Source organism: Athene cunicularia (genome assembly GCF_003259725.1).
Source record: "Athene cunicularia isolate RWA chromosome 1 unlocalized genomic scaffold, athCun1 chr1_part1, whole genome shotgun sequence".
In the NCBI taxonomy this organism is placed as follows: domain Eukaryota; kingdom Metazoa; phylum Chordata; class Aves; order Strigiformes; family Strigidae; genus Athene; species Athene cunicularia.
The window spans coordinates 43,138,580-43,150,946 of NW_020799091.1; the positions used below are offsets into that span (position 1 = coordinate 43,138,580).

The 12,367-nt window shown below is 38.7% G+C and overlaps 1 protein-coding gene across 4 annotated transcripts in view; it reads right to left on the reverse strand.

Annotated features, from left to right (window-relative positions):
- The window catches only part of KLF12 (Kruppel like factor 12), a 187,532-nt gene that overhangs the window by 108,351 nt on the left and 66,814 nt on the right, over positions 1 to 12,367 (reverse strand). For 3 of the 4 annotated variants that reach the window (XM_026843460.1, XM_026843432.1, XM_026843449.1), the window contains one exon: positions 10,913 to 10,957. The exons of the other annotated variant lie outside the window; for it this stretch is intronic. In XM_026843460.1, coding sequence (XP_026699261.1) covers positions 10,913 to 10,957 — 45 coding nt within the window. The remainder of the gene's footprint in view (positions 1 to 10,912; positions 10,958 to 12,367) is intronic. 4 annotated transcript variants of the gene reach the window in all.

Sequence of the window (12,367 nt, forward strand, 5' to 3'; positions counted from 1 at the left end):
CCCCCCCCCCCCCGAATTAAAAAGAGTATCTCTAGCTTTAATATATGCATAATTGCATGTTACAGCCATGAAAATCTAACGTGAGAAATCTAAAAGCTGTAAAGTGCAGCTGCTTCATAAATGGCTTGGTGTCTCACAAGTTTGCTTCAGTAATTCAAGGCTTCTACATTCAAGCAATACAGAAGACAGCTTCTGACGCAGAGCAACACCTGAGTAGATAGGGCCATGGTTCCTCTGTGGTGTTACTTGAGGCAAAGCCACAGCGTAATTGTGCTGATCAGCTCGGGCACTCCCTTTTGCTCCATTTAGAATCATAAAATGGTTTGGGTTGGAAGTGACCTGCAAAGATCATCTAGGCCACTCCCCTAGATCAGGTTGCTGAAAGGCCTGTCCAACCTGACCGTGAATGCCTAAAATGACGGGGCATCCACAGGTTCTCTGGACAACCTGTTTCAGAGTCTCACCATGCTCATCATAAAACATTTCTTATGTCCACTCCAAATCTATGCTCTTTTGGTTTAAAACCATTGCCCCTTGTGCTGCCACTACAGGCCTTGGTAAAAAGACTTTCTCCATCCATCTTATAAGCACTGTTTAAGTACTGAAAGGCTGCTGTAAGGTCTCCCTGGATCCTTCTTTTCTCCTGGCTGAGTAACTCTAACTCTCTCAGTCTTTCTTCAAAGGAGAGATGTTTCAGCCCTCTGATCATTTTTGTGGCCTTCCTCTGGACCAGCTCTAAATGTTCACCCTATGGTATCCTTGTTTCACAACAGAAATTACCCTGCTTGGTTGGTACAGAGCCAACCACTCCCTCACCTGCCAAAAAATATTTTAGAGGCATAATGATGGTATAAATAAAAATCATACTCAGATAGTCTATATAATACCCTTTTGCAGTACTCTCCTTGCTACTTCAACAGCTTGCTTAGTCCATGACTTCCAACCCATTACACATGGGCAAGTTTGCCAGATATTTCTCATCTTTACAGATACATTGGTCGTGGCAAGAAGCTCATCTTGCGTGTATTTTGCAAGAAATGTATGTCACAGTAATTGCCACACCAGCAAAGAACAATAGGTCTACCACTTGCATCTTGAACACGCATTGTGAACATGCCAGTCTTCCAAAGAAAGGTTGAAGGTGCTATGAAAATGAGCAGGTATGGAAAATCCTGACAAGGAACATTTTCTCATGACCTCATTAATTATAGACTACCGAGTTAAGCACTTCAGATTAACATTGTACTAAAAAAAAAAAGTGCCCAACAAATAAAACCCATCATACTGAACAGAAGCTCACCTAAATAAGCTAGCAAGTAAGTGGTCTCTCCTGACGGTGCCTGCCATCAGACTCCAGCACCAGAGTCCTCTTCTACATCCCTGAAGTCCCTTCTGAAAACAAGGAAAGTGCAGTTGGGAGACCTGAGTCTCACACCAACCTTTGCTTCACATTTTTTAGGAAAATAATGACTACTCCACTCCTCAATGAGTAGACATTGAGGAGAGACACTTGAGATCTGGTCCCATGTTATTTTAGATGATCACTGGATGAAATCAATGAAGAGTATTTTGTAAGCAACATGTGAGATGGTGTGAGCCTGCTTTCCTCTAGCACAGCTGTCAGCAACCTCTAGCCTGTGTGCCAGATGTGGCACGTGGGTAGACTGCAAATAGCGCACAGTAGGAATTAGATGCTAAAATCATCTGTCTCTCACAGAATCAAGATGTCATGAATTACTTGTCTGGTAATACCTGTCCAGTTAAGAGAAAAATTCCTGTGGAGAACAACACTCTTGAAAATTTGCCTAGCAAGTAAACTATGATCAAAATATTCTCTCTCTCTCTTCCTGTGCTGTAAATCTTAAAACCTGTAAAGCAGACCAGTTTGAAAAGGATGCATGAGAAGGATCCCATCTCAGAACAGTTTCATAACTGTACCTCGTAAACCATAACAAGCCTCATAAATAGAGCTCTCCTCACAAGTATGGGAGACAGGTTTTAATCTCTCTGGGCACTGGTACAAACTGAACCCAGGTCTTCCACATCATTAGTGGTGAAGTGATCCATGCTTCTAGGTAAAAAAGAGGGCAGGAACATTACCCTCTATTTCCCTGTTTTAAAATAAAAAGTTTCAGGGCATCTTAAGCAGAGTCTGAGTCAGAGCAATAAAGGGTCAGATACCCTCAACAGGAGATATACAGATCACCTATCTTCCTAATCCTGATTAGATGCACACATCACTGAGCTGTGCTACGTTTTAAAAGGACCACACACACAAGACTTTAGGCCCTAAGAAATGTAATGTATTATTAAAAAAACAAAACAAAACAAAACAAACATTCCTCCAAATTTTTGTGGTCAAACAGAAGACTTAAGGATGTCAGTTTTGAATTCTGACACCGAAATCCCTAATGACGTTTCACTTCATGAACAGATCAGGCTAACTGTCCATTTATTTTGCTGCATAGAGAATTAAGAGAAAAAGAAAGTCAGATTCACACTTGCGTATGGACTAGGTATCCAAGCCACTAGCTGACATGGACATCATTTAACAAGACAACAGTGCTGTGAAAAGACTGTTTATAATCCCATTACAAGATTTTAATAGAATGACTCACAGTTAATAGAAACCCAGGTGGTCTTCGACCGATGAGGTACTTCATCATATTACACAGTAACAAGAACTCTGATCTACAAGGGCCTATTCCTCAAGTGCACTAAGCATTTCTGAGGATTCTGTTTAACTTCAAACCCAGTGACTCTACAGCTTAGACAGCAATTTATATTCAATTACTAACTAATCTAGTGCCCGCATAGGATACAACTGATAGCTTTATTGCATTATTATCCTGGAATGTAATGACAATCTTTATCAACATTTTCTTCCTTACCCTCCCTTTTAAAAAGCATGTTGTTCTTATATGGAAGGAAAATAAGTTATATTTTACTGTCTGTCACTGTCTGCAATTTTACTAAGTTTAAAGTAAGTTAGCAATCATACTGAAAGGTCATCACTTGGACTTTACAAAGCCAGCTCTATTAGCCCAAAGACTAACTACAAGTGGCTGTGCTACGTGGAGGAATACAACAAAGCTGATACACTCATAGATTAAAGGAAGCAGATTTTGCTTGCCAAATTCTAATTTTGTTTTGTATGCGAACATATCATGCTCCACAATTTGCTTATTTCAATTTATGTTGTATTATGTGTTCAGCATAACATTAGAGCCCAGACACCAGTCCCATGGGATTCAGGCATTAGAGTGACCAGGGCTGTTGCTAATGACTCCTATTCTGAGAGAACAGTTTTCCCAACAGCCACAAAAACACCTTATCAATTGATCCACTCTGACTACGAAAAATATGTCCCAATAGGGCTGGTTGTTAAGAGTAGGGCCGGCTGGCTGCCAATAAAATGACTGAATGTGAGAATCTACTGAGGGAAATCTCAGGTTATTTTTTCATAGTCAGCATCTCAAAAAGAGAAAGAACATTTGTTTAGACCAGAATTTGCAGACTGGGCCGTGCTTCAGGCATCAATGCTGTTTCAAAATGCTGGCCTTGATGTACTTAGACGTGAAAGACTAAGGAACCTTAATAAGACAAAACAACCAAACTTTTTATACTATTACATAAGATATAAATCTAGGAAAAAGGAGCAGTTTGGCAAGTAAAACCTAATTCATGACTTGCCTTCATCCTACCTGTGTCCAAAGATACACAGAACAGTATTAATGAATATGATACATATGCTCTTAGAAACACTGATTACACACCAAGATCATGACACTACAAATCACATCTTCCTTGTATCCTGAAGTAACAGGATATCATAGAAGATAACAGTATACCATAGAGGGATATGTTTACCATTGTGAGGCTAAGCCAGTTACTGCTGGAAAATTAGTTTACTCTAACTCTTTCAAGATACAGAAATATATCTTACAACTACAATGCAGCACTCACAATAGCAATTGTATACAATAAAGACAACAAATACGGTAACTGGTGGTTCTTGGAAAGGTACTGTTAAGCTCACATTGAGTTCAATAAGCATCTCCTGCTTGAAAGGTTTTACAGATTAGCTTCATCCAGTAAAAGAACTAGTCTAGCTATTCTCAAACAAGCAGTCAAATCCTCCTAGGGAACAGGCATCATTGGGTCTCGTCTTCAATTTTTAAAATCCATCAGAAAGGCCAGATCTTTAGTATCTAAATAGTATGAAGTATGCCATTCATTTTACCTCCACATGCATTCTTGATAATGACTAAAAATTAAGGAAGAAGAAAAAAAGTCCAAACAATTACATGAGAGAAATTTTAATAGATTAACCCATTTAGTTTATCTAAGTTATAACTAAAGATTCTAAGAAATAAAATTAGGAAAAGAAAGCCCTCTGCTTTTAATTCTTAGAGTCTCTCATTTCCTTTGTACAGGTGTGTATGAACAGGGGGAAGAGAACATCGCTGGGCCAGATGATCTTGAAACCACAACTAGCACTGAACTTTCTCTCCTCAAACAACAGGATATATGCAAATAAAAGTTCTCCCAAACTAGAATACAGTGGCTTAAAACCCAAAATATATAATCTGTTTAAAATATCATAACACGGTATTTCTGATGTGTTACTGCTATTGATTAATTTATCTAGATAAAATCCTTCCTTAACAGGTAAGCAGCTTATGAAATTTGAGAGCTACTTAGTTATCAAATATTATTCTGCTTATGGTACTTATGGGTCAACATGTCTTTTGAAATCTTGCTATGAGTTTTGAGAGCTGGTTTTTAGTTCACTTTAAGTTAACCACAAAATAAGCACGGTAAAACACTACAGCTGAAGCCAATGAATCAACATACATAGAATAAAATCCAGAAAATTTACTGATGGTGAAAATAGCATGTCAAACTGCTTTTATTATTATAACAATGAAACAACAAAATACGCATTAGACTTAAGTAGCCTTTATGAATATTTGAAGAGAGTGTACTTTGAATCTTGCAAAAAATACACTGACACCTGCCATCATAACAGTGTACCACAAACAGGGTTCGGGTAGGGATAATATTCCCTGCTCCTGTAGTTGGATGTCTACAATGTAAATGTTTGCATGCGAGCTACAGGAATTTAATCTTTTCCTATACTCAGTAGAGCAAAGAGGGGCCAGAGAACTCCTCGGATGAGTAGAACTGCTGTTATCCCCGAGGACTAGATCAGCCCTCTGGGCTTCCAGCAAAAACGCTTACCCTTATTAACCAGGTCCAAGTACCAGCCTATGCACAAGCACTGAAATGGGCTAAAGCTGTGATAAGAAGACACATCACTTGGTAATTTTTCTAATATTCCACTTGTATAATGAAGGAGGCAACTCTTGCCCTAATTACAACATACAAAAGGGTAAGTAAGATTTCAGTTAGGAGTTGTTTACTCAGCCCTTTCTAATTCCTAACTGTAGACGCCAAGTTGAAAATGCATAAGTAACAAGTAAGAGAAGCAAAGTGCCTCAATAAAAGGAATAGTCTTATTCAGAAACTCTGATTTCCTCGATCTGCCAATATCCCCAATGTTTTGTCCAGATTAACCTATGGCCAAAAGTAGGTGTGGTCAGAATGAAGATGAAGTAAAAATATAAAGAACACAGGAGGAAGCAGAAAGAGCATAATTTTACTCATCCAAACAGAGGTGGCTATAGGATGCTCCAGAAAGCCACTTCTTTAAATGAGGCACCATTTATATGCTTTTAGAGGCACTAGACTTAAAAGATGTCCAGAATATTGAATTTTAACTTCAGCCTGGTTTTCCCTGAAAGGATATTAATAGTTTTAGGGCAACCAAAAGAATCACAGGTATTAAGAATATTTATTACCATAAACCAGTGAAGTGGTTTAACTCATTCTCAACACAAAATTCTGAAGCGACCAACACAATGACAATATCTATATGGTAATTAATTACTTCGATAAAATGGAGTAAGATTCATTTTTTTCATCATGACAGCCATTTTGGAACAGGAGGTTCCAGATAGGAGATTCGAAAGAATGAGTAGGGGGCATGTGAATTACTGTCTTTTCTGTTTTACAGTGCATCATAACACTATTAAAAATTAAGATATTTAATGAGCTCGTATTACTGAAGTCACATCATAATCTGGTACACTTTGTAATTTACATATTCTTACTATACATATAAAACAAATGGAAAGTTAATAAACAACACTTGTTTTAACAAACAAGTTACACTGTGTGGTTAATAAATGGCACCGGTGCCTGTGAACAAGTTCAGTTTGCAGCTGAGTGATGCATTGAATGGGCTCCCCTTACAGAATAACAATTTCTCATGAAGTAGACTGTAAACATGAAAACCGAATTTTATTTTCCATTAATAGCGACTAAATTCAACTGATCTCCAAGAACTATGAGCTATAATCTTTTTGCTCGCCTAAACTACCAAGATTACTACCAATAGAAGACCAGGCATTAATGTGAGGACTTGCAGACCTGACCTCATGTGTCTCTAAAAGCCCTGGGCAGTTACAAGACCACCACTGTGCTCCAGCAATGACTAACTTCATCAATTGTTAACTGCCTCCACTGGCCATCTGCTTACACCACAGTCAGAGCGGTGGTAAATGCTTAACAGGGAAGAAACTGATGGCTGACTATTTGGCAGCTACAACCAGCACAACACTTATTTTGGGGTGATGAATCACACTTTTATCCCAGCCACACGGTGCTGCTACATTCACTGCATAGAAAAATCTCTTTTATGGATGGGGCTGGTGGCAGGGCAATAAACACCACTCCTGGTAGAGCCATGTCAAGAGATGACATGCTTTGCCTCTGAGCTCTGGGAATACGGGACTACTTGTCTTGAGACCTCCAAAAGTTTGTTTATAATCAATAAGTATCACCTTTCCTTTCATTGAGAGTGAAAGTAAGATTGAGGGTGCAAGGAAGTAATTCAAGGTGTCGATGACAGTGCCCAGGGCAAAAGCTGGATCCACCCCCTTGTAGCCCACTTGCATTGAAGTGATGACACAACGCAACAATAACACTTCAAGCTCTGTCAAAACTGTGAATGAATTCACAAAAATTGAAACATTGGAAAAAAAAACAAACAACTGACTAAACAACAATCTGATACACTCAAGCTCATCTCCAAAACCCCACTCCTTCACAAAGCCCTTGGCAGACTCACCACTGGCTGCCCGGGACCAGGTCCACAGGAGCTACTCAATGTTGTCATTGGCTAGAAATTTCACCCCAGCCACCTTCAAAGCCTGCCAAAATGACAGCAAGGTGAAGCAGCTTTATTTGGCACTAAAGTGCGGGTGCTCTTTATCAGTGCTACATGTTGTCAAGATTTATTTGCCCTCCTCCCCTGTCTCTCATTCAGAATCTGGGACTAGTTCAAGGTCTGATGCAGCTTTTGGTAGTTCCTCCATAGTTTCTTGAATACAGATTTCCACTGCAGCAGCACTCATGCTCACAATATAATTACACATAGGTCAGCAACTACTTTTATGGCATATCATCTCTATCACAAATGACATCCCAATAAAATGGTAACAGATCCACTGACATCTTGTCTTATTAACTTTAAGAGATGTGACGTCAACAAATGCATCACACACATTTCAGGGTAGTGAATGGGTCAGACCAATGCTTTTGCTTTAGCATTAACACTTTGGTGGAATCCAGAATTGCCAGCGAACTTGGCAAGTTTTGCCACTCCAAAAGGGGCATCTCATAATTCAAACACCTGCCTCATCATTGACTACAGTACCAAGTTATTCCATCCTTTTCAACATTCTGCCTGTAAACTGACACCAACAAGTGCCAAGGCTTTTATATAAGCTCAAGCCTGAGAATGCATCTGTCTATATTAATATGCATCCCAAATCCACTCATTTTGGGATCCATCAAGAACAGTGAAATAATAATAATTGTTTATATATAGACAAACACACAAAGTATAAAATATAAATAAAAATAAATAATTCTATAGATATAGTATATGTTTGTGTATATATTCGTATTATAATTTATCTAAACGTATACAGACCTAACTGTAAAGACATAAAGACATACAGACATACTTTTTTTGAGACCAGGGTTATTCTTTGTACCACTGAGCTTCTACTCCCTTTTTCAGCTTCTACATCTGAAAAATCAGCATAGAACATTGACTTCACTTGAGTATCTCTTTTTTCCCCCCATTGAAAACTCTTTAGAAAAAAACCCAATGAACACCAGTTTTTCTCTTTAGCCAGTTAGGTTTTTACTGCAATTCCCCTCAACATCCTAATGAACATTTTAGTTTGAGAATTTCCAACTCATTTCTGCTTATGACAGTGTTAGACCAGCACAACCCACTGTCCTGACCAGCACAACCCACTGTCTCATCAAAGATCAAAGCAGCAGAGAGCGAATTCTAGTCAAATCAGCTCTAGTTCCATTAGATGTCAAGTTGTGGTTATGAATCTGCTCCTTGGGGGCCAATCACTAAAATGCCTCTTTCAGTTCTGGCTTCTTAGATCTTCTTCAGAAATTCAGCAGCCACTTGTGACATTCATCAATTAATATTTTTGTACTGTGCATATAATATATTGCAGTGACAACTGCCCAGAAACAAATCCCTAATATACAGTGCACACACACTTGCTGCTTCCAACTTGCAGTCCTTCAGGGTGTAAATGAGACAAAGCCATAGGCTATTTCAACTCCTCATTTCCATTGTCACCTCTGGAACACAACTGCAATCGACCATTTGCAGTTCACATATAATTCAGAGGGTATACAGCAGTGTGCCATCACTCTGTAAAGCAACAGTGTCTACGTAAACACCCATTTGTCAACTCTAATGAATCTGCATTTAAGCTCTATTCCTGTTTTTCAATTATCACACACAACAGTATTAAATTTTCAAAAAAAACAAAGTTCTGCATGATGCTATGGGATACACAATGTTTTTAGAGTGACTAATACAAAACCTTTACTTTGAAGCCACAATACAAAAGTGTTTTGCACTGCAAACTATTCTTTCAGTAACATAATATCACTTTCCAGAGTAAGAACTTAAACATACAATATTCTTTTAGTTTATTTTTAGTTCAAGACAGTTACAATTAAAAGTTTCAGTACAGTGACCTATTAAGAGTCTGTAACAAGGCTTGGCGGTGCTGTATATAAATTTAACTACACAGAAGGTTTCAGTAGCATACATAAAGAACCAAAATTTGCAGAAACTGTTTTCTAAGTTTACACGTTATGATAATCTTCTTAATAGAACATGTAGACCAAGATGGGGGATTTCAGAAAGTATTATTCCTCTGCTACAGAATACTTCAAAATTTCCACAGATACATTAATACCCTTCTGAAGCACTATCAGGCTGCCATCTCTAGTATCATTTGAAACACCTGAGCCCACAACTATGAAACTCCTTCAATTCCTTTGGCACCATCACAGAGCAAGGGTGCCTGACACCTTGCTTCCTGAGCTATAAAGCCACTGAAAAAAGAGCAAGGCCAACACTACAGCCGGAAATTTTTATTTTTTTTTTTTAATTAATTAGCTGCATCTGTGACTACATACACATCACTAAGAGATTAACAGAATTAAAGACCTGATTTACATATTTAGTTCAGTACCTAAATCCCCTTTGTTTAATTGGAAATTGGGAACATAAGTGCTGTGGTGGGTCTGGAGCACAGTCTGCTTACTACAAAGCTGAGATTTACCTTCAAGCTCTGTCCATCTGTCCTTCTGCTACTTCCTTCTCCTCCTCTACCATGTACATTGCTGCCACCAGTGTAAAAACCAAAGGTGATCATTTCTCAACCAACCTGTCAAACAACCACTGCTGCGCTATAGCTGGTTAATCAAACATGTTCCTTTTGAAATGTACATGCTGGTACTTTATCTGCCACTTCAAATTAGTGGCTCTGAAAATTCAGGTCCATTTGCAAACCACAGTCTGTCCCAATCTATTATCACATGACACTTGGTCAGCAAGCAGATTGTAAATTAACATTTCCATCTTCTGCTGTAGCCTTTTAGTCATAGTAATTACAATAAAATCTCTTTAATCAGCAGACTCGTAAAATAACCAAGACGGATGTCTTTTATTTGAGGAAGACCTTGTGATACACATTATGTCAACCAGCTGCATGGGGAGAGTATCAGGCTTTGCTAAGGTACCAACGCAGGAGGCTTTCTCACACTCAAGCCAGGACCAGCTATTTGAGTTCCTCACTGATGCAATGCCTTCTGCTGCGATGAAACTGAAAAAAAATAACAGACATTTCCAGTTTTCTCTTGTATTCTCAGTGTATTCCCAATTATTTTAATAAAACAATCCCAGAAAATGCTTGCAGATCACCTAAGCAAAAACAGACATGCTCCTGTAGTATCATTTCTACAGCGTTCAATGCAGCCTTTTCAATGGGGCTTATAATTAAGAACGCTTTTGATGGCAAAATTGGGCCTCCGCTGTTAATCAAAGGACCAAAGACACCCCTCAGCATGCATAATTCTGCACCTCTTTGTTTCAGGGAAATCTTGACAGGAAAATAATGGTTCCTTCCATTTCTTTCTTCTTTGTCAGTTAACCAGTAAAGGTTATTCTGCTCCAGTCTCCCAACTGCTGCAGCATAAATTACCAGAGGGGGAAAGAGTTGGAGGCACATACTCCCCAGGAAACCTTTTGCATGTGTTTTGCACTGAGGGTGAATGAACTGACTTAGGCAAAGCAGTATTTGCCAGAACTTACGGGTACAACCCAAAGCAAATTCAGTGCTTGTTTAAGATTCAAGAAAATTGTAGCCAGCTGAAACATTCTGTCTCCCAAACCAAACCCATTTCTCATTCTTCAGACTACCCCAAATATGATCTCATTTCAGACCCAGCTAACCTCAGAGGCACAGCACTGCCAAGACTCTTCAAAGGCTTGAAAGACCTGAAAACAAAACACAATGTATTTTTGCAAAGCTTCTGTGTTGAAATGAGGTCCACCTTAGACAAATCTTCCAAGGTTACCCACGGCTTGAATTTCCAGAGAAAATTCTTAGGTTTATAGGACACATCTGAGTTCCCAACTTGTACAGCTAAGTTGGTACTCAATACAAAAAGTTTCTGGTAACAGGAAAATAAATCAGAATTAAAAGGTACACAAAAAATAATGGGGAAAATGTATGCAAACAGAAGAAATTAAGAAGCTTTGTTCAGTCTCACTCTTCAAGACAGGTCAAACACTTCCTGATCCTGCTTTTCACTTTTGATCCTGTCATTGATTTATCCCCCAGAGAAAGCAAAGAAATTTAATCTTCAGACAGGTATTGAAATCACTGCATCTAAAGAGGTAGAGAACTCTCAGAAATAAACCATCTTGGTTTGCAAAAGCTTTTTATACTTGCAAATTTCATTAATCATTCTTTTCACAATGTGCAAGTTCAAGACAATAAATCTAAACCATTCCTAAAAATTATCGAACTAACAAAGATAGATGTCCTAGGTCGATCTCAACCATGAGTTACTACTCCTGTGCTGTTTCCTTCATGTTACTGGCCAAAAAGGCTTGGAAGAGACACAGATATCCCCTCACCTTGGCTCTATCCCCTCCTGTGCCACATCCACAGGCCTCCTCCATGCAAGACATTCATAATTCACTGAATTTACAATCTTATTAGGAAAGGATCCATTTAAAGAAACTCCAGCATGAATTTTACATCGGTTTGCTCCTTTGGGTATTCCAGTATTCTTCAAAGAGAATGTGTCAGTAATTAATGCAGGTTCATATGCTTCTTCCTAGGAGTCAGCCCACGTAAGTATTTTTGTCCAACAGGATACATCCCTCAGCAAAGGCCTGAGGAGCACTGGGACTACTGTTAGTTCTCTAGTGAACCATCAGAAATTTCAGTGTAATGATCTTGGAGGTCCTTCTGAAAGAAGCATGGTCTTTATTTTTAATTGTTCATACAGAACGACCTGATCTAAAGATCTCCTTTCTTGACATAGGCTATTTTTAATGGCTTTGCATTTCTTCTGTGCTACCCAACTTGGTATTAGAAGTCAAGTGAAAAATTTCCAGAAGTAAAAGAAGTATTTAATTTGTGTTGAGGAAATGTAGCAAAGTTTCTGGAGAGAACATCATTGCTATCTTCCCATCAGAACCAGGTAGAAGTAGTGGGAATTACTGCCATTTCCTTATGGTTTGCAGCCACAGAAGGACAAGAGCTTCCACAGAAAGACATTTGGGGACACAAAGATCAAAGAAGAAAGAGAACCTAAGCAACAGATACAGCATTACCAGTTACAAGAGCAGCTAAATCCTATTCTATCAAACATCATCATGTGGCTCTTATAGTAG